At 35.6% G+C, this 22574-nt stretch overlaps 2 protein-coding genes and 1 pseudogene across 3 annotated transcripts in view; 1 reads left to right on the plus strand and 2 right to left on the minus strand.

Annotated features, from left to right (window-relative positions):
- The window catches only part of CLPX (caseinolytic mitochondrial matrix peptidase chaperone subunit X), a 45271-nt gene that overhangs the window by 8290 nt on the left and 14407 nt on the right, over positions 1–22574 (plus strand). For both annotated transcript variants that reach the window (XM_008139118.3, XM_054716136.1), the window contains exons 3-10: positions 1003–1120; positions 9402–9556; positions 12786–12945; positions 14561–14602; positions 18571–18747; positions 20052–20216; positions 21110–21198; positions 22180–22344. In XM_008139118.3, the coding sequence (XP_008137340.1) occupies positions 1003–1120; positions 9402–9556; positions 12786–12945; positions 14561–14602; positions 18571–18747; positions 20052–20216; positions 21110–21198; positions 22180–22344 (1071 nt within the window). The remainder of the gene's footprint in view (positions 1–1002; positions 1121–9401; positions 9557–12785; positions 12946–14560; positions 14603–18570; positions 18748–20051; positions 20217–21109; positions 21199–22179; positions 22345–22574) is intronic.
- Positions 2018–4776, minus strand: LOC114230558 (deoxyuridine 5'-triphosphate nucleotidohydrolase, mitochondrial-like; annotated as a pseudogene).
- LOC129149140 (proteasome maturation protein-like) lies at positions 11769–12348 on the minus strand. Its single transcript, XM_054716137.1, has one exon. The coding sequence runs from the start codon at positions 12331–12333 to the stop codon at positions 11872–11874; it is 462 nt and encodes a 153-aa protein (XP_054572112.1). The 5' UTR covers positions 12334–12348; the 3' UTR covers positions 11769–11871.

A 22574-nucleotide genomic window follows, 5' to 3' on the forward strand; every position in this document is an offset into this window, starting at 1 on the left:
GCTGAGGGACACGCCCCGCCCCCCCCGCCCCCTGCACGAATTTTGTGCACCGGGCCTCTAGTCTATATACATAAAAGCCTAAGCAACCGTTCTGACCAGTCAGGTTGACCGAATGACCAGCCGCTATGACAATATACCACCAAGGGGCAGAAGCTCAACACAGAAGCTGCTCCCTGGTGGTCAGTGTGCTCCACAACCAACCTTCCGCAGCCGGCCACCCTTCCGCAGTCTCCCCACCTCTACCCCCACAAAGCTGTAAAGAAGCTTCATTAAGTAACCTATGTAGTTAGTCTGTAGGGTTGAATTAGGAATAGCCATCACTTCCTACTTTCATACAGTTTTTGCAACTCATAACAGTGTAAACCCCACTTCATCCTCTATTAAAAATCTTGGATATCTTTATGACAGTGCTGGGCTACTCTGTAGCTAGCAAGTAGATGATTGGTGATTGTATTGGGTCAGTGAATTATTACCAATTTTTTTTTTCATTTGTTTATTAAGGTATTATATGTGTACATATCTTACCATTGCCCCCCCATATCAAATTTTTTATTATGTGAATTTGACACTTGAGTTAATATTAAATGTGAGACAAAATGCTTGATGCTTTCATATTTGCACTTAATCCTAACAGTGACTCTGAAGTAGATGATATCTTTACTTTAGAAATGAAAAAAGTTAGATTCAAGAAAGTTAAGCATCACCACTTGCCATGGTAATAACACCCAATTTAATTTCATTGAAATGTAGTTTTATACTTACAGAAATTTTTTTCCTAGTTCTTATTGAGTCATTGAAAGAAAACTTTTTTTTATACATGCTGGCACATACCTACATGTGCCAGCAATAGTAGAGATTAAATTATGCAAATGATTTCATTCTAGAAATTGTAAAAATTGTAAGATTAATTATCAACTATATTGTTTATATTTGTTTACATATAAAATGGTTGCCTGAAATTAATAATTGACACTCCCCTTTTTCCTTCTCCAAAAACTTTAGAAATCAGTAAGTGAGGGAAGCAGTAAAAAATCAGGCTCTGGGAATTCTGGGAAAGGTGGAAACCAGCTACGCTGCCCTAAATGTGGTGACCTGTGCACACATGTAGAAACCTTTGTGTGTAAGTATTACTTCTGTTCTTTTTCTCTACCTTCTCTATAAATTGTTAACTGCATAGAAATATATAAATTATATAAACTGAGGTTATTTTGTTCTGAACTTACATGATTCTCTCTTACATTCACCAGATACTAAAAATCCCCAGGACTAGTAATATTTTACACTGTGTATAGGAGAGAATTTAAGGAAACTCTTTGCTTCTTTATTTTGCTTAAGTCTTTATTTTAAATTTGGACCTTAAGAATTGTTTTATTATATTTTATTTGTTTGTATAATATATCTATAAAATAATTCAAATTTATTGAATGAGGCCCTGGCCATGTAGCTCAGTTGGTTAGAGCGTCATCCTGATACACCAAGGTTTTGGGTTTGATCTCTGGTCAGGGTACATACAAGAATAAACCAGTGAATGCTTAAATAAGCGGAACAACAAACTGATGATGTCTCTCTCTCTCTCTCCACTCCCTCCTTCCCTCCCTCCATCCCTCCCTTCTTTCCTCCTCTTTCCCTTCTTCCCTCCCTCCCTTCCTCTCTCTCTCATTTCAATTTTAAAAATTTCTTTAATGAAAGGCTTTGCTTATAATTTACAAAGCAATAAAAAAAATAAGTTGTTGAAGAGGTAGCATTTAATGAATTAAATAATATAGTTCTGGGGGGAGGGAATCTATGATTGATGTATATTTGATTGAAAAAAGAAACTTTGTATTAGGTTACCATGCAGATTTATACAACAATCAAACGTAGAAAAACACAAGAAATTATAAGTTCTGTGATCCCAACAGGGTACCCTTTCTTTGATATAAGAACAACAAATATTTTTAGAAGCTAAAACTATTAAGTTCACAGAAGTGCAAAACACTAAACAAAAACTTTATTTTTAAGAAAAAAGTACTTTTTTTTAAAATTTTCTGTTCTTGGCATAATTTTCATTCTTTCCAGTGTAATAAAAATCTCTTGAACTCCTTTCATTGTCATCCAAAACTTGAACTTCCTCTGTTTCTGGATTAAAAAATCGATTCACAAATGAGCTATGTAATTTAGTCACCCTTTTTTACTTCAAACTTTTCTTTGCCAAAATTAAACAGTATAATAAGATTTGCTATAATTTTCATTTATGACACCAGCTCCTAACATCTATGAAATGTTTGCAGCCAAGACAGAACATGGAGCTACTCTTTCATAGCACCCAGAAGGAAGAGCTGTCTGGATGTCGGTTTTCTTAAGGGTTTTCTCTATAGGTGGTACTGTATAATCATAGGCACTGTACAGGTCATAGCCTGCTAACCATGCAGATCCCTTGGTTTTTAGTGGCATGCTCCAAAAGCCCAGCAAAGCCACTTGCTGAGAGGTGGCAGGTATCTCTTCAGAGCACAGCATGGCAGAGCAGAACAAGAGTGGTGAGGGGGGGTGGGGAGAGAGGCAGAAGGGGGAACGAGAAGGTGCAGGGTCGGATTTTGTAACCATTAAGCTATGCTATACAAGAACCAAGACTTGCTTATTCTGTATTTATTATTCTGTTCTTCACATACCTATTGATTGTCTCATAAAACAAAAAGTGGGTCATTCAAATATTAAGGTATTTTCCTTCTCTAAGTACTTTTCAGAGGAGCTATGCTCTCAATTCTAGAAAATGTCTGGTAATCATTAATGATTCAGACATTAAGAGAAGAAAGAAATCAACAGTCCTACTTTTGCTTAATGTCAATAATTCTCTCTGAAATCAACAGATATTTGATTAATGAATCAAGTAACTAATTTCCTATATGATTAGAGTTAATGGTAATGACTCCAGTAAATTGCATTATACTAACATGTCAGCCTTCCTATACAGTCCAATTATGAAAAGGTTGATGGTAAGGTGTGGCAGAAGTTTCAGTTTCTGATTATTAGCTATAGAGGATTCTCTGTATTCTAACCCAAATAACTTCAGTTTCACATTTATCAGTGCTATTAATTGGCCACTATACAAAAAAGTACTACATGTAGCATGTTTTTACAGTTTTAGGAAAGACTTTAAAGTAGTTCCATTCTATAGCTGCAATGTTAGAGGTTCTGTTTGTAGTTTTTACCTAGTAAGGATCAAAGAGAAAAATCAATCTGAATGAATAGTAATTTGAATTGCAGTATAAAATGAAAGTAGTAAAACTGGATGATATAACTTCTAAATAACATTTTCTGTTAACAAAATTTGGTGTGATATACTAAAGTTCTCAAAAATCTGAGAATTACTCAATTCATAATGGTAATGTCATATATATTTTTAAATATATATTTTTAAATAAACTAGGTCCTCTCAAGATTAAGTTTAGTTTTCTTTTATGCAGTGTTTTCAAAATATGCCAGGTCACGGTTGTTTAACTGATTAAGTGAACACTTTAAATATTAAAACTATTTTTTTTTTAAAGTGAACACTGAGGGTGATTGTTGACCATAGATTCCCTCCTTCCCTAGAGATTAACATTCTGTAGGTATTGGGTAGGATCCTAGAATAGAACAGTGAGACCAAGTGTGGAAAACACTATACACTAATCAGCTCAGCTCTGAGGTGGTCTATTTTCTTTGGGACTTCTAATGGGGGAGGGGGATGTGGAAGAGAAAAGTAAAAGAAGAATACATACTCAAACATCTATTGAATCTGACACTGCTGGGCTCAGAAAATTCACAGATGAGCATGACACTGTCCCTGTTCTCTGGATCTTTACTGCTGAGGAGTAATAGGCCCCAGCAGTGAGACCAGGCCCTCCTCCTTTGGTTTTGTTGATCCATAATAAAAGTCTCTTCAGAATGCATCCCTTTTGAATGCAGTGGATTTTCTGTCTACTTACGGGAAATTTGGTCATCCTAGTTCTAAAGAGTTTTGTTTGATCTTAGGTTATTTATTTAAATCTGCATTTATATAGTTATTCATAAACATCTTTTAAAAATATTTTTAAATTGATTTTAGAGAAGAAAGGAGAGAGAGAGGAAACACTGATGAAGAAAGAGAAACATTACTTCCTTGGTTGCCTTCTGCAGGCCCCCCTATTGGGGATGGAGCCCAAAACCCTGGCATGTGCCTGGACCAGGAATGGAACCAATGACTTCTCAGTGCATGGACGGACCATTGTTCAGCCAACTGAGCTATGCTGGCCAGGGCCATAAACATCTTTTTATGTGCTTTTTGTCACTTACAGTTCGTTTATGAATGGCCTGTTTAGGTAATTGTCCCTTTTTTTGGTCATATTTAATTATTTTAAATTACCTGAGGAATACACATATATGTCCCTCTTTATGAAAAAGTAGAGCATTATAGTTAAAGCTAAAAATATACCGGTATTTTGTAATATATCTTCATTGAACATAAAACTTTTTAAAAGCATAAATGGTATCATATTCATGTTTTTGTTGCTTTTTTTTTTCAACTCAGCAATGTTTTGAGAGCTATATATGTTAATACATACAGGTCTAGTCCTTTTCTTTTTAAAAATTTTTTTTGAGGTTTTAGTTCTTTGTTTTTTTTTAATCCTTACCCAAGGATGTTTTTTATTGATTCTAGAGAGAGAGGAAGGGAGAGGAAGGGAGAGAGAAACATCTATGTGAGAGAGAAATATTGATTGTTTGCCTCCCATATGCCCTGACTGGGGATCAAACCCACAACCTTTTAGTGTCCAGAACCATGCTCCAACTTACAGAACCACCTGGCCAGGGCTGTGTCTGGCTTCTTTTATTTAGCACTAGAGGCCCGATGCATGAAAATTCGTGCAAGAGTAGGCCCTCCTTCCCCCAGCTGCCGGCCTGGGCTGCTTTCCTCTGGCTGCCCTCAGGCACCCGGGGCCCGGGCTGGCTTCCCTCTGGCCCCGGCTTCGTCAGGAAGGATGTCTGGAATGACGTCCGGAAGACATCTGATCTAATTAGCATATTACCCTTTTATTATTATAGATTATTATTATTATTATAGATGTTTTCAAGGTTCATTTGTGTTGCATTATGTATCAGTCCTTCATTGCTTTTTATGGTTGAATGGTAGTATTTCCTTGTCCACTCATCTATTGATGGACATTTGAGTTGCTTCTACTTGTTAGCTATTATGAATAATGCTACAGTGTGGTTAAATGGTTAGAGCATTTGGCCCACACACCTAAGGGTCATGGGTTCGATTCCCAGTCAAGGGCACTTACTTAGTTTGCAGGTTTGATCCCTGACCCCATTGGGGTACATACTGATTGATGTGTCTCTCTCACATTGATGTTTTTCTGTCTCTCCCTTCCCTTTCTCTCTCTCCCTGTTTCTCTCTCGCCCGCCCACCCTCCCTTCCACTCTCTTAAAAAAAAAAAAAAATCAGTGGGAAAATTATCCTCAGGTGAGGATTAACAAAAAAACAACAATGCCACTATGAACATTTGTGTACACGTTTTTTTGTTTTTACTTGGGCATCTGCTTAGGAACGGAATTGCTAGGTGAAGTGGTAACTATGTTTAGCTTTTTTAAAAAAATTATTTTTAGTTTTTATTTATTGATTGGTGAAGGGAGGGAGAGAGGGAAGGAGGAGGAGAGAGAGGAGAGAGAGAGAGAGAGAGAGAGAGAGAGAGAGAGAGAGAGAGACAGACCGATTTGTTGTTCCAATTATTTATTACTCAGTTGGTTGCTTCTCATATGTGCCCTGACCTGGGATGAAACCTGTAACCTTGGCGTATCAGGCCGATGCTCTTACCAACTGAGCTACCTGGCCAGGGCCTATGTTTAGCTTTTTAAGAAATTGCCAAACTGATTTTTAAAGAGACTGTACCATCCTACAACCCAACTAGCAATGTATAAGGGTTCCAGTTATTCCACATCCTTTTCAACACTTATCTGTCTTTTTTATTGTAGCCATCATAGGGATTTGATTTACATTTCCTTAATGAGTAAAGATGTTAAGCATCTTTTCATGTGTTTATTGGCCATTTCTATGTCTTATTTGGAGAAAAGAACATTTAAATCCTACGTTCATTTTTACAAGACCAGTGCTCTAACCCTGAGCTATAGGGCTGACTCCTATGTTCATTTTTAAATTGGGTTATCTGTATTGTTAAGAGTTCTTTATATATTTTGAATACTAGAACCTTATTCAGATATGTGATTTACAAATATTTTTTCTCATTCTGTGGGTAGTTCTTCCCTTTTAAATGCTGTATAGCACGAGTGAGCAAATAGTAAATATTTTAGGGTTTGTGGGCCATATGATTTCTATTGCAACTATTCTCCTTTATAGTTATAATGCAAAAACAACCACAGACAATGTAAATGAATGAGGATGCTGTGCTCCAATAAAACTTTGTATGGACACTGACATTTGAATTTCATATAATTTTCATTGTCATTTTTTCCAAAATGTAAAAATAATTTTTAGCTCATGGACCTTGCTATATATATTTAATCTAACAGGTTTTTTGTAGTGTAGTGGTATTACTATACCACTATAGTAATGGTAGTATTTCCTTGTCCACTTGTTTTCTTATAGTGGTATTACTCTTGCTTGTCTTTGTTGAAATAAAATACCATTTTTATAGATACCATTATGAATATATAGAAAATCATCAGAAATTGAAATTAAGAATAATATCTAAGAAAGTTGATTATAATGACTAAGGTATACTATTCTTTAGCCCATTTAAAAAATAACTTGTCAAACATGAGTAGTCTCCCCTCTTTTATTTAAGTTAGAGCCTTTAGTTGTTTTTATTTTTATGTATATAATACTTTTTGAAGACTTACTGCACTTACCTATCTCATAGGGCAGAAATTAAACTTTTCTGCAGTGTTTTGAAAATTTTGTGTTGGACCCTGAAATTTGTTTAAAATCATGAGAAACTTTCATTTAAACAAATCTCTTAAAGTTTTTACTAAGGTAGTCTCTCTGTTGTTGGCATACTATATAAGCATGTTTACTGGGATCAGTATTCTGTATATAAAGGAATATAAGATACTTGTAATAATCATTTAAAGAAAAGAGGTTTAGCCCAGCCAGAGTGGCTCAGTGATTGAGCATCAACTTATGAACCAGGAGGTCATGGTTCGATTCCCAATCAGGGTACATGCTGGCGTTGCAGGCCCCGGTGCGGGGCATGCAGGAGGCAGCCGATTGATGATTCTCTCTCATCATTGTTTCTATCTCTCTCTACCTCTCCCGTCCTCTCTGAAATCAATTTTATATATATATATATATGTACACACACACACACACACACACACATGTATATATATGTATATGTGTGTGTGTGTATATATGTGTGTGTGTGTATGTGTGTGTGTATATATATATATATAAAATAAATAGAGGGGCTCTAGCTGGTTTGGCTCAGTGGATAGAGCATTGCCCTGTGAACTGAAGAGTCCTGGGTTTGATTCCTGTCATGGGCACCTGCCTGATTGCAGGCTCCATCCCAGTTGGGGAGCATGCAGGAGGCAGCCGATTGATGATTCTCATCATTATATTTCTATCTCTCTACCTTTCCCTTCCTCTCTGAAATCAATAAAAATAGATTTTTAAGAAAGGTTTATCCCCTTATAATTTAACAAAATTAGATTTTTGCTCTTAGTTTTTAAGAGTACAATATGCATTGCAATGCTTTTTATTAAAATAAGCATTTTGATAAATAAAATTGAATCTTTGATTTTGGTGTATGTTGAATATGTTTCAGTGTAAAATTGTATTGCAAATATTCAAGTGGAATTTAAGCAACCCTTTAACAGTAAGCAAAAAAGGATGATTGTTGGTGTTTAATCTCTTCCCCTTTGACCTAATTTCTCTAGAGAAATGTTTTGTTTGTATGTTCTCAAGCCAGATTTTCTTGTCACACAGCCTGAATTAAACCAGAGGCTTCTCTGCCCTTTAATCCTTGTCCTGTTTACCATCACTAACAGTTGTAAGCTGGTGCCTCGTAAAATAGAGGCATTGACTTTTCCCTGTTGATGGGAAATGGTGATAATGTATTTGGGCTTGGGTTAATTGAAGGTACTTAGAATAGTTTGATATTTTCTTTAGGTAAGCATTCCATCTTCTGGTTTAAAATTTGCTGTTACAATTTATCCGGAATGAATTTTTTTTATCCCGAATGAATTTTTAATTGGCCTGTGTTTAAGAAGGAACACATAAGAATCAAACTGATTGGATTAATAATTACATTTATGTTTTCATTGTGGGATTGTCTATTTTATAAAATTTAGATTATTTTGTGAAGATTTAGGTGTATTTGCAAGTGCAGTTTTTCTTATAATCTGTGTTATAATATTTCCAAAGGAGAGAGATTATCATAGCTTTAAAAATTCTTTTAAGACTATGTTTAGTTTTACTACAATTCACCTGTCTAGTTATATTACACAAAATATATATTACCTAAGCCTACCAACATATAACTAATTTCTATGCGTCTTTTGCTTTGTATCTGTTAATAGTCTGTATGGGTTTCTCTATTATCATGCTGCTTTCTGAGTTCCCTAGTTACCCTCAGTAGGGGTAGGCTTAGAAAAGGTTAAGAGTTTATGGTCATATGTCTATATCCTAAACCTGTGTTTTAGAAAGAGAGAAAGGAAGAAGTCACTTTTGGTTTAACACAGGATATTATGCAGTTGATGTATTGCCATTAAGAAAGCATTTTTACCCTCACTTTTACCTGCCCTTGTTTTCAAGCGCTGTATGATTATCTTTAAATGAAATAAATATGACTGAGAATATTGTTACTTTGTTAGTTTCTCAGTGGTTTTTAGGTCAAAGACATAGGAATTAGTGGAAGTATTAAAGATAAAATAAGGAAGCTATGAAATAATTTTATCTTTTTACAGAGTTACAGTTTTAGGCTTGAAGAACCTAAAAATACACTTTTTTATATTTTGGGTGGATTAAAATAGATTTATTTCTTTCAACTTCTGTGTATGAAATTTTTAATAATAAAATATTAGGGGAATAGATTAATTTTGTATTTTACTTTTTTACAGTTCACATATTTCAATGAAATAAACAATATTTTAATATTCTTATTATGGTGGTTTTAAAGATTAACTTTAGTGTTTGGGAAGTTGAAAGACTCAGTCTTTTCTCTTAATGTGTTATATTATAAAATGACAGAACCTAGTGGAAATGAAGAAATGTAGTTGACTAAACTCTCTATATCATCTATCTTAGATGTAAACTAGGCTATTTGTGGCTAGTGGAGTGAACTACAAGCCTACTTTTTGTCAAGTGCATAGTTTTATTTTTCATTGAATCTTTGAGGTGAAATACTATTTGAATTATTTCTTTTTCTCTGCTGACTCTTCTTTTACAGCATCCACCCGTTTTGTGAAGTGTGAAAAATGTCATCATTTTTTTGTTGTGCTATCTGAAGCAGACTCAAAGAAAAGCATAATTAAAGAACCAGAATCAGCAGCAGAAGCTGTAAAATTGGCATTCCAACAGAAACCACCTCCTCCCCCCAAGAAGGTATAAAGTCTTACAAGCATTTGATCTTGAAAGCATTTCATTGCTCCCCTCTCCTCAGTTTATATTGTATCCTAATACTAGTATCTAAACACATATTCTAAGTTATTAATATGGACTATATTTGGCCAAACTACTTTTGATATTTGATACCTGGAATTTAGGTATGGAGTCCGTTGCTTTTTCCATCATGTCATGATTACTCTATTCAGTAACAATGAAATGTAGTTGGATGATTATTAAAATAGTGTTAATACTAAATTAATCTAAAATGATAACCTTCAAATAGAGCAACTATGGATTTATTTTTGTTAGTTTGACCACCTAAATAATACCAGCCTGCAATTCCCCTCCCCCCATTAAATTAGTCTACTTTATGGTAAAATAGCCTCAGGCTAACAGTGGAAGCAAGTAATTTTTTTTATGGCACTCTCCTCTATAGCTGTGGCTTTTGTGTATGGGCTCTTTCCAGGAGTCTCAGACAGATTGTGAGTTGGCTGTATGAAACACAACAGAGTGTACCACCAGCCCCATTGGGTGGGTGCTTGGTGTGCACCTTCTGAGAACAGGCAGCCTGCTCCTGGGCTGTGTGCCCTGTGTTCTGGCCATGTTTCAGATGTTTGTACTCTTCGATTATTTCTCATCCTCTGTCTTGGTGTAGCTTTCTTCTACTCTATTTTGATACCAATGCATTTGTTTCTTCATCTAAACGTGCTGTGGCAGATTTAATAATTCATGAGTGTAATTTGTGAAGAATGAGGATTTTTTAAAAAACATAATAAAATGCATATGGTCAACAACTAAAGAATTTGTCATGTAAAAATAAATGATGTAATAGAAAATGTAGCTATTAAGCTTTATATTCTCTACTGATTTATATAGACTTTAGACATCCGAGTCAAAGTTCTAGAAAATAATTGGGCAATTTAACTTTTTTTCCAGAGTTAGTTAATATTAACAGTTAATTTCTATTTACTGAAAGCTGAAGGAATTTACCCCACGTCCCAAGCTGTTGGCAGTATCCAAGTATCGAATAGAGCTTTAGTTTCTTCAAAGAATAAAGCTTTTATATTGCCATGTAGATAAATAAGTAGCTTTGAAGTTAATGTCAGAAAAAGCTAAATGTTTGTATTAAAACACATAGATACTGGTGTTTTAATGGATTTTGATTATATAGTGCCTGTTTTTGAAAAGGACACTTTTATGTATTTTAAAAATATTTTTTTATTGATTTCAAAGAGGAAGGGAGAAAGAGGGATAGAAACATCAATGATGAGAGAGAATCATTGATCAGCTGCCTCCTGCATGCCCCCTATTGGGGATCGAGCCCACAACCCAGGCACATGCCCTGACCTGGTTCATAGGTCAACGGCTCAACCACTGAACCATCGCAGTGGGCAAGGATACTTTTATAATACATTGCCTTTTTTTTTCTTCCTTTTTTAAATGTTTTTATTGATTTTAGAGAAGGGAGATAGAAACATCAATGATGAGAATCACTGATCCACTGCCTCCCACATGCTCCACACTGGGGACGGAACCTACAACAGGACATGTGCCCTGACAGGGAATTGATCCATGACATTCGGGCTCATAGGTCGACACTCAACCACTGAGCCATGCTGGTCAGGCACAGATATTCTTCTTTTTTAAAAAATATATTTTTACTGATTTCAGAAAGGAAGGGAGAGGGAGAGATAGAAATATCAATAATGAGAGAGAACCATCAATTGGCTGCCTCATGCATACCCCCTACTGGGGATCAAGCCCAGAACTGGGGAATGTACCCTTGACCGGAATGGAACTGCAGGCTGACTAAAGCCAAACCAGCTAGGGCGCAAATATTACTTTTATGGGTACTAATGGGCTATGGAAACAAGGTAAAATATACATATCTGATTTTGTACTTAATTTGAAATGTTATCACTGAAAGCAATTACAGATGTTTACTCTGAAAGGGCTATGAAGACTAAGGACTCAAATACTGATAATGGTTATTCAAAATTCAATTTATGGAATGCCTAGGAAATAGGTTAAACTAAAACCTGTTGTCAGTTTTATAATATTCATTAGCAACAATTTTTTAAAGATACAGAAGGTTATTGTTTCAATATAATTCAGGAGTTTTAAAATCATCTCTAGTGCCTTCAACTGTCACATGGACGTAAACCAAAGACACAAATAATTTCCAATGATGATACTATGTAGGCAACAATTCTCAGGTGTCAGTACTTTTAATGTTGTATACATAAAATTATAGCAAAAAGACGACTATAAACAAGATGTAGCCCCTCCATTTCCAGGGTCAGCTCAGTGCGTTATAGTAAACCAAGTTTATATTCCACCATCAAGTGTGGTTCTCCCATTAGTTTACTTTGTGATGGGTCATTAAGAATATCTTCAAATCCAAAAAGAAAAAAAAAAAAAAGAATATCTTCAAATCCAATAGTCTCATCATTACCCCTCAAAATATCCAGTGAAAGGTTTGAGCTTGGAAGAAATGGAAGACGCTGAACCTGTTGCACTGCCTTGAATTCCATTTGCAATTTTAGTGGAGCAAATAGACCCTGGATGTTTCTCAGTGTGGAAAAATTCATTTTATCTTGGTTGAGCTGGAAATTTTTTTCTGATAATTCAAGAGGATGACTGGGCAAAAGTTCATTTTTCACACAAGAAAAACCTTTTCGAAGAAGATCATGACTTTCAAAAGGTCCACTTGCTGGTAGTTCAGTAACTGTAATACTGTCCTTTAGCTGAGATCCAAGTCCACTGATATTCATCTTTAGCTCACTCTGCAAACCTATAATACATTGTCTTTGTGAAGAATATTATTCCTATGATTGAGAAAGGTGTAGAAGGGATTAATTTTAATGATTTACATTAATGATAATATCTTTAGACTCTTGGTGGCATATGCAGGTATTCTAAGTTACTTTAATATTAACTTTTAAAAATTAGGATCAATGGGATTGTTTATAGAATAGAAACTAGCGTAGCATTAGAAGAGGCCAGAGATACTTTGTTAGGCTAGAGAACAAATTGTGTTTTTGTACATGTAGGGTTTGGGACCTTGAATCATTGCTACATAATGTGTTATGTCCTTGCATTTTGTTTTTGATGAGTATTCAAATTTAAAACTGGAAGCATATATGCTTGCTGTATAACTTTCTTTTAAATGTATGTATTTTTATGATAGCGCACATTAAATTATTCATACCTAATTATTTTTCAGATTTATAACTACCTCGACAAGTATGTTGTTGGCCAGTCATTTGCTAAGAAGGTGCTTTCAGTTGCCGTGTACAATCATTACAAGAGAATATATAATAATATTCCAACTAATCTGAGGCAGCAAGCAGAGGTTGAGAAGCAGACATCATTAACACCTAGAGGTTAGTGTTTTGATAATTGACCAAAATAGAGATTACTATGCCTAGAAGTAATCTTTATTGCAACTCCTTGCTTTTGACTTAAAGTGCTTTTAGTATAGTACAGCATTTTTCAAAGTACTAAAATGATTTTTGTATTAAAAAAGTTAAGATATTAATAGAAAATACCAGAGTGCATTTATCTGTATTGTTTCTTAAAACTTTTTCTTTTAGTTATATGTGCATAGGTTCTGAGTCACAGAGTAAAATGTATTTCTTACCAAGATTCTCAGTGAAAAATGTTTGAAAGTTACTAAGGTAGAGATTGAGATACACCTTTGAATTATAGACCTCACCACAACTAGTTCTCCATGAACCTATCTTTGCAGTGCTCTGTATGACTGAGTTCTCTTCTCTTTTGAGTTCAGGGTGCAGAATTCATCTGCCTAAGTCATATACATACATATATAATTATTGGAGAACATACAGCACTCTTTCCTTTTTGGGCCCCAACTACAGTGCACAAGGTTAGGGGCAAATTTTAAGTGATTCAAAGTATAATTCCTATTAATGATTGATTCTACTATGCCAATAAACTGTGTAATATCAACGTACTGTGCACAATAATGTGTCATATATATTTTTTATAGAATAGTTTATTGATTTATGGGAAGGAAGGGAGAGGGAGAAACATCAATGTGAGAGCACAACATCAGTTGACTGCCTCCCGCACGAACCCTACCCAGGATTGAGCTGCATCCTGGACATGTGCCCTTGACCAGGAATGGAACTGGCAACCTCCATGGTGCACAGGATGATGCTCAGCCAACTGAGCCATACTGGCCAGGGCAATGTGTGTTATATTAATAGAATGATTTTATTTTTAAAAACTGAGTAGAGTAAAATGTTAATATTTAAAATTTTGTTGTTGTTATGGGCCATGGAGTCCTGATGTCTTACTTAGGCATACAGCTATCATTTTACATTGTTTTAGTCATCATTTTACAATTTGAGGGAGTTCTGCTAACTACTTACATTTATAAAAGTATAGTATCTTTTGATTGCTTTCAGTAGCTACTAAATATAGAACTAGCTCAATGAAAACACTTGTTCACTTGTTGAACTTACTGCAAAATAGTTATGTAGTAGCATCAGTTACTCTATTTTTAGAAAGTATAAGTCATAATAACTAATGAAGATTTAGAACCTTCATTTTATAAGGTCCAAATAGCATTGCCTAGTCATGAAGCAAAAGGATTTTTTTCTGGTTTCTTCAGTCACCAAATCAATAATTAGCTGTTCTAGTTCTAGAAAAATAAATGGTTATATAATAATTATAGTATGAGAGGTTTAAATTCTTATTAAAGACAAATTATTACTATTTTCTTAAAATAGATACCAACTTTATATTTGACAAATGTGAATATTAGCAACTGGACAGCCATCATTAAGTATGTTTGTTTGTTTTTTTAATGTGGAAAGGATGCAGCATATAGATTCTTCATAATGGTTGAAAAGCTAAAAAAAGTTAATGAACATATTCTTTATTTGCAAGAGACAAGAAGTGGAATACTCCTTGTTTGTTCCCCTAAACAAATATATAATATTTTCATGTTGCCATTTTCATCCTCTTTCTTAGAGTTAGAAATAAGAAGACGGGAGGATGAGTACAGATTTACAAGTAAGTGACCTTTCCTCAGGTCCTCTGTAATCATTCTTCCCTTTGAGATTTACCTCAGTGAAGTATGTCAGCAATAGTAATGGGGGACATGTATTTGTTTGTGTATTACCAAGAAAGATGTATATTATCTAAACATGTTTATCATATATGGTATATATAACTTTGAATAGTTTTTCATAACTAATTTGTGTAGTTTGTATATGTTGGCTTATTTCAGATAGTTGATTTGATCTATTTTGTTGTATTTTGTAAAGCATAATGTAGAGAGATAAAAAGTATTATATATAGTTTTTCTCTATAAATGTAGACCTACATAATAACAGGAGTTGTATTTGTAAAAATCTACAGTTTGCCATTTTGTGTGTGTGTGTGTGTGTGTGTGTGTGTGTGTGTGTGTGTATTTGCCTTACAATTAGAGTTGGTCTGCATAATTATAAGTGACAGAAGTTTTGGGGAAGGCTGATTATTTTACGGCTACTCTTTGCCAAAAACCACACTTTATTTTTTAGCATATATGAAGCATAGTGTAGCTTGTAAATTATGAATAAGCCCCAACTCACTGTTTCCAACCCTGGATTGCCCCTATAAGCATCAGAAGGTCTGATAGAGGGTGTGGAAGGACCTGATACATCAAGGATAGTGGCCATTCTGATGTTTTGCACCCATTCCTTTGGAAGTGGATATAATTGCGACACAGAGAGGGTGAAGATTCCAGAGGTATCATAAAAAGATTTATGTGGCCTTTGTTTCAGTAATTAAAATAACAAACACAAGAAAACAGATAATAAACCAGTATGAACATTTTTCACTTATTCACTTAAGTTTGATACTTTTACTTTGCCTTTGACTAAGGCGTATTATATACCTACTAATTGAAGTGTACTATATATGTAGGATGTGCCATGAGGACATAACCAGTTTATCAACTCTGGCATGAGATTTATTATATGTAAATAGAATGATATTATCTCTAGTTATTTTTAAATTGTATGGAAATAATGATTATACCATGCATGATAAAATTAAGAAACACAGTAAATGCAGTAGAATTAGATTACATATAAGAATGTAAGATCTAAATAATACAGTTTATTATATACTGCATGTATAATATATATTTTATAACCTAAAAATATAATCAAATATGCTGTCAATATTCATAAATTTGGGCAGATGGTTTGTGAAACTAGTAAAGAAAAATTTATAATGAATATAAATATATGTTATATGTAGTGATTTAATGTAATTTAAATGTTAACAAGTAATAGTACTTACGAACTTAGGTAAAAGCAATTTATAATTATATATATTGATTGACTTGGAAATTAATATACTGAAAGCTAAATTGAATTTATTTTCAGTATAGTTTAGTCTTGTCCTATGTGGGGTTTTAAGTTCTAAAGTTAGGCCATTAGGCCAAAGACATATATAATCAAAATATTCTTGAATGTTCCTTTGGAAATCACATGTTAGATACCACCATACTACATAATAAAACTGATGACTGATGGTAGATGTACCCCAAGCTATAAAAATTTACAGTCTGTATTTGGAACAAAGTGACTGGAAACTGGGACTGGGACATTATTCCAGGTCTTGTCCATGAGCGTGTTCATTTCCTTGTACAAAAAGAAGAGAAAACCAACTTAAAAAAAAGATGATACTTTTTTTCTCCATCATTGGAACAGATGTTTTTAAGTTGAGCATCAGATGAAATAGTTGGCTTGCATTTAAAGGCCATATTATAGAAATAATTAAACACTAGCAAAATAGCAATGCTGATAGCAAATTCTGTGACACTTAGAAAACTACTTAGAGGCCCGGTGCATGAAATTCATGCACTCGCGGTGGGGGGGGGGGGTGTGTGTCCGTCAGCCCAGCCTGCACCCTCCTGCAGTTCGGGAGCCCTCAGCAGGCAGCGGGCCTAAGCCGGCAGTTGGACATCTTTAGTGCTGCTGCAGAGGCGGGAGAGGCTCCCGCCACCATCTGCACTTGCCAGCCTGAGCCCGGCTCAGGGCTTCTGGCTGAGCGGCGCTCCCCCTGTGGGAGCACCTGACCACCAGGGGGCAGCTCCTGCATTGAGCATCTGCCCCTGGTGGTCAGTGCACATCATAGCAACTGGTAGTTCTGCTGTTCAGTCAATTTGCATATTAGCCTTTTATTATAGGATCTTCCAGGCACATATATTACATATATTACTTCACTTAATCTTTCCAATACCTGTAAGACAAAAATATATTTTCACTCTCATTTTTACAGATGAGAAAATTGAAGCACAGAAGTTTCAAGTAATTTGTCCAGGGCCACACACAGCTGATGATGTTCATGCATCTAATCACTGTGCTAGCCTGCCTGTTCATAGTTCTGCTCATTATAGAGAGGTGCTTATGCAGGTAGAGATATGCAGCAACAGAGACTAATTAAAAGAACAGGAGAGTTATCTCAAGTTTACTGTGGCATATTTTCATAAAATGTAACAATTAATGTAACTGTTCTGCATTATTTAAAATATTTCTCTTTTTAAAACTTAAATCATTGAGTAAGTTAAATACATGCATCATGTGACTCCATTGTAGTTAATGTGCTTCTTGCGACTTTATTCGAATTATTCACCTAAATTGTATTTTCCTCACTGGTCAGACCTATAATTGAGCCAGCCCCTTCTTATATTGTCACAATTTCTATCTAGATTTTTCTGAAATTTAAAAAACAAACAATTTTGCTAGGGACAACTAGCTAACTAATTTCACTAAAATAGGGGACTGCATCTTTTTTGCGTGATGTGGATTGTAATGAGGCATAGCATTGTGAGTTAGTCATTAATCATTAATTCTCAACTGTAGCGCAATTTAATTAAATTCAAATGTTTATTAAATTCTGTTATTTCTGATGAATAGAATAATCCTTTACCTTAAGTGTGACCACTAAGATAGTTTGAAAGTGACCGCCAGGTGGAAAGGACCATAAATATTTGTGTCTGCTGACATCTGTTGGTTAGATTAAAATAATGCATTGGAAAGTACTGATATTCTTAAACCATTTATTAGAAACAACCTAAAAATAAATTCAGAATTTATAAGCAAGTATGATTAGTTTTAGGGATCTGCTAATAAACTGATAGTTCACCAACAATATCAGTCCCATCTAGTTAAGCTTTGTATCTTTAATAAAGGGACTAGAAAGATCCAGTGGAGATCCTATAAAATTAGATTCAGATAGTGCCAGGGATAGTGAATCTTACCATATTTGGTTTCTGTGGGAGACTCACAGAATTATTCTTAGATGTGGAAGAGACTGGAGATCATATGGCTCAGTATTTTCACTTTATAGTAAGATAGCAGGCCGAGTAAAGTTAAGTGACTTGCCATGGACCTATGAGACCAGAACCAAGTTCTCTATTTCTCAGTTCAGTATTTTCCTCTGCAGCTATGCTTCTTTTCATATGTACTGAAAAAAATAATACGCCGGAAAATACGGTATCTTTCTTTATCTTTCAAGTGCCTCCCAATCAATTACATTTTATTCTTACACTTTGAAATTGATAAGGCAAGAATTGTTGCCATTTTATAGATTAGGAAATAGCACTAAGTTTATAGACTTGCCCCAAATCATATAGCCATTTACAGACAAAGGGTCAAAACGAATGCTTTCTGGCTCCTAAGCACTGTTCTCTTTCCATTATATTGCCTTCCCTTGAGCAAAGGGCTTTCTTCATTCAGGTTTACATAAATAAGGAGGAGAGGATAAAAAGAAACAATTTTCTTTGCTTGAGGTTCCCTAAATAATCACTGTGCCTTGTAATTTTGTCACTAGATAATTGGAAATTTTCTTTCTTTTTAGGTAAGACAAATTGTCAAAATATTTAAATTTTTCTAAATAAGTGATTGGTTTTAGACATAAGGTTTTATTAGGCATTTTTTCAAATAAAATAAAATGAAGCTCTAGTAATTCCTTTGACTTTTTTTCAGAATTGCTTCAGATTGCTGGAATTAGTCCACATGGTAATGCTTTAGGAGCATCAATGCAGCAACAGGTAAATCAACAAATGCCTCAGGAAAAACGAGGAGGTGAAGTATTGGATTCTGCCCATGATGACATAAAACTTGAAAAGAGTAATATTTTGCTGCTTGGACCAACTGGGTCAGGTAAATAACTTCTTGAAAAAATTTACTACTCATTTTAAAAAACAGAATATAAATGATTTTGTAACTGTTTTATGATTGAGAGACCTTGGCTCTTGAAAAAAAATCTAAGGCCAATCATTCATATATTATCAGTATTTCTGCATAGGCTTCAAGCTGAATTTGAGACCTTGGTATTGCCCTTTAGGCCAATTTCTAACATATTATTAGGGACTAGAGGCCCGGTGCATGAAACTTGTGCACTGGGAGGAGGGTGTCCCTTAGCCCAGCCTGCACCCTCTCCAATCTGGGAACTCTCAAGGGATGTCCGACTGCCTGTTTAGTGGGATCAGGCCTAAACTGGCAGTCGGAAATCCCTCATAATCTGGGACTGCTGGTTCCCAACCGCTCGCCTGCCTGCCAGCCTGGATCGACGCCTAACTGTTCCCCTGCTGGCCTGATTGCCCCAATTGCCCCCCCCCCCCCCTTGCTGGCCCAATCGCCCCACTGCCCTCCCCTGCTGGCCTGGTCGCCCCACACTGCCCTCCCCTGCCGGCCCAGTCACCCCCAACTGCTTTCCTCTGCTGGCCCGGTCACCCCTAACTGCCCTCCCGTGCAGGCCTGGTTTCCTCCAACTGCCCTCTCGTGCTGGCCTGTTCCTCCCCAACTGCCCTTCTCTGCCTGCCCGGTCACCCCTAACTGCCCTCCCCTGCTGCCCTGGTCACCTCCAAACTCCCTCCTCTGCCGGCCTGGTCACCCCTAACTGCCCTCCTCTGCAGGCCTGATCCCCCCCAACTGCCTTCCTCTGCCGGCCTGGTCACCCCCAACTGCCCTCCCTTGCTGGCCATCTTGTGGCGGCCATCTTGTGACATGGGGGCAGCCATCTTGTGTCCACATGGGGGCAGCGATCTTGTGTGTTGGAGTGATGGTCAATTTGCATATTACTCTTTTATTAGATAGGATGATAAAAGTAAAATGACATTAGATCTGAATAATAGTGTAGAAAAGATGCAGCAGTGATTTTTTTAAAATTGATTTCAGGGAGGGAGAGGGAGATGGAAACATCAATGATGAGAGAGAATCATTGATTGACTGCCTCCTGCACACCCCCTACTGGGGATTGAGCCCACAACCCGGGCATGTGTCCTCGACCGGAATCAAACCTGGAACCCTTCAGTCTGCAGGCTGACGCTTTATCCACTGAGCCAAACCAGCTAGGGCTCAATGATTTTCTTATTATATACCATTCCAATTTATTTTGTATTTTATAGAAAATTTGTACATTAACATATTTTCAGTAAACTTTTAGTTATTGTTTCTATTTGTAGGTAAAACTCTGCTGGCACAAACTCTAGCTAAATGCCTTGATGTTCCTTTTGCTATCTGTGACTGTACAACTTTGACTCAGGCTGGATATGTAGGTGAAGATATTGAATCTGTGATTGCCAAACTGCTCCAAGATGCCAATTACAATGTAGAAAAAGCACAACAAGGTATGTTTTCAAAATAGCTTGCTTGTCTATCCCCAGATGTAGTCGACCGAGGAAGCAGTCTTTCAGTAAGAGCTAATGTAATTCTTATTTTGAATCAAGTAAAATTCTGTAATTATATAAAAGTACCTATTTAAATGTTCTCTAGTATACTGACTAAGAGCCACAAAGTTTGCTTTGCCTTATTGTCATTAGTTGATTACTAGGGTGAAAATTAGCTAAATTATTACTCTGTTAGATCCTTAACCTTTTGCACTCGGATGTCTAGTGTGACTCGACACGGTTAGCATCGGTAGCAGGAATCAAGAAAAAGCAAGCGAGTGTAAAGGGTTATTACTATCATTGTGTTTGCTATTCTGACTCTCCTCCAGACTCTGATTGCTGGGATGGGGAGGGGAAGGACGCAAGGGCAGGAGAGTGCAAGATGAATCTAGAAACAGATTAGCCTATTGCCCTATGGGATATCATAGATGCTGCATTTCTCCTTTCCCCATCTAGCATCTGTCCTTGTTTACATGAAGAACTTGACAAATTCCTTTAAGATAATAATATAGTTGGGAAAGTTTTACTAGTATCAGCACTACGTGTACCTCATGCTTCTACACTATGCCTCTCTCTCAGCTCCTAGAATAAAGAACCTGAAAACATCAGTGGGACAGACTGCTATTGTCAGAGAGAATTGGTTATCATACCCAAGTAATATTCTATAAAATAAATTATAAAACATTTGCACGAAATGATGAATGGGAGAGATAGCAGTGCATGTTTATATATTTCTGTATGTTAAATGTGAAAGATCGAATAACCTTGCTCTCTGGCTACCTAGTATTTAAAAGCTGAGGTTATCTTGTGTATATCTTTTTCATATTATAAATAGACTCCTCCTTAAATTATAGGAATTGTCTTTCTGGATGAAGTAGATAAGATTGGCAGTGTGCCAGGCATTCATCAGTTACGGGATGTAGGTGGAGAAGGCGTTCAGCAAGTAAGCAGTTGAATATTTTGTTCAAGCCCACTAAAAGGAAGGGAATACATCAACCTCCCAATATTGTACGTTTGGTTTCATATTCAATTAGATTCTGTTTTGTTTATCTTTCCCACCCCCAAACTCCACATAACCACTTTAAAGTACTTCAGATCCTAAGAGAAAACTATTGGCAATTTTAAATACCAAATAACCTCTTAGGAAATTGAAAATATTTTAAAGAACAGAAAAAAAGTGAAATTTAATTTCTGTTGGTTTTATTCCTCAAAGGCCCAGTTAAACATATTTAGAGGACTCTTTAAGAAAGTTCTGGTTCTAACTAGACACAGATGAACTATGTACCTGTATCTTATTCTTTTCATTTAGTTATAAGGTAGGATAAAATAGTGTTTCATTCCTTGTATGGTCATAATTGAAGTCCTAATGATATATTTATTGGTCAAATGACCTTTTACTGGTGACTAATTATGACATAACTACAAGATAAGGAAATTGCTTTCTTTTTCTGACCAAGACATAGAGAGGTACAATCACAGTTAGAAAATGTGCTGGATAATTTTTTATAAAGGCATCTCAAAATATAGATATTCTCAAAGTTTAATACTAGGAGTATAATAAAATTTTTATTTATATGAAAGACAAATCTTTAACTATTTTCAAAATTTTGAATGTTCCTACAATGGTTGGGTACCATCTTTGAGTCATAATTCTATCTTGATGTCAGGATTATATCTTTACCACCGAAAACAACCTCTCAGTTGATTGATTCCTAAATGCATCAGCAGTCCCAAAACTATACCAAATAAATTTATTAATTATTAATGTGATAGTGCATTAGATTTTCATGTTCTAGAAATGGAGTTTTCTTTAGTTATACTCATTGACCATAACCACATATTATTTTCCCCATTGAATCCCATTATCTAAAGTATAATAAATAATACACTTATATGATGATGCTAAAAATCATTCATTCTTTAGGGCTTATTGAAACTACTGGAAGGCACAATAGTCAATGTTCCAGAAAAGAATTCCCGCAAGTTACGTGGAGAAACAGTACAAGTTGATACAACAAACATCCTGTTTGTTGCATCTGGTGCTTTCAATGGTTTAGACAGAATCATCAGCAGGAGGAAAAATGAAAAGGTAAGTTTTTCTGAGAAGTTACTGGGATACAGAGCATTTGAAGTTACAGAGGATGGCTATTCATTTTCTATTCTCATACGTGCTGGCTGCCAGTTGTGAATTTTAAAGAGTTAAGGTTTTCTTAGAGCATACCAGAAACATATTTCTAGTTTTTTAATTTTTTTATTTTAGAGTAGCAAGTTAGAATATTTCTAAATATCATCTATATACAGGATGTCCCCAAAAAATGT

Source organism: Eptesicus fuscus, chromosome 5 (assembly GCF_027574615.1).
Source record: "Eptesicus fuscus isolate TK198812 chromosome 5, DD_ASM_mEF_20220401, whole genome shotgun sequence".
NCBI classification, from domain to species: Eukaryota; Metazoa; Chordata; class Mammalia; order Chiroptera; family Vespertilionidae; genus Eptesicus; species Eptesicus fuscus.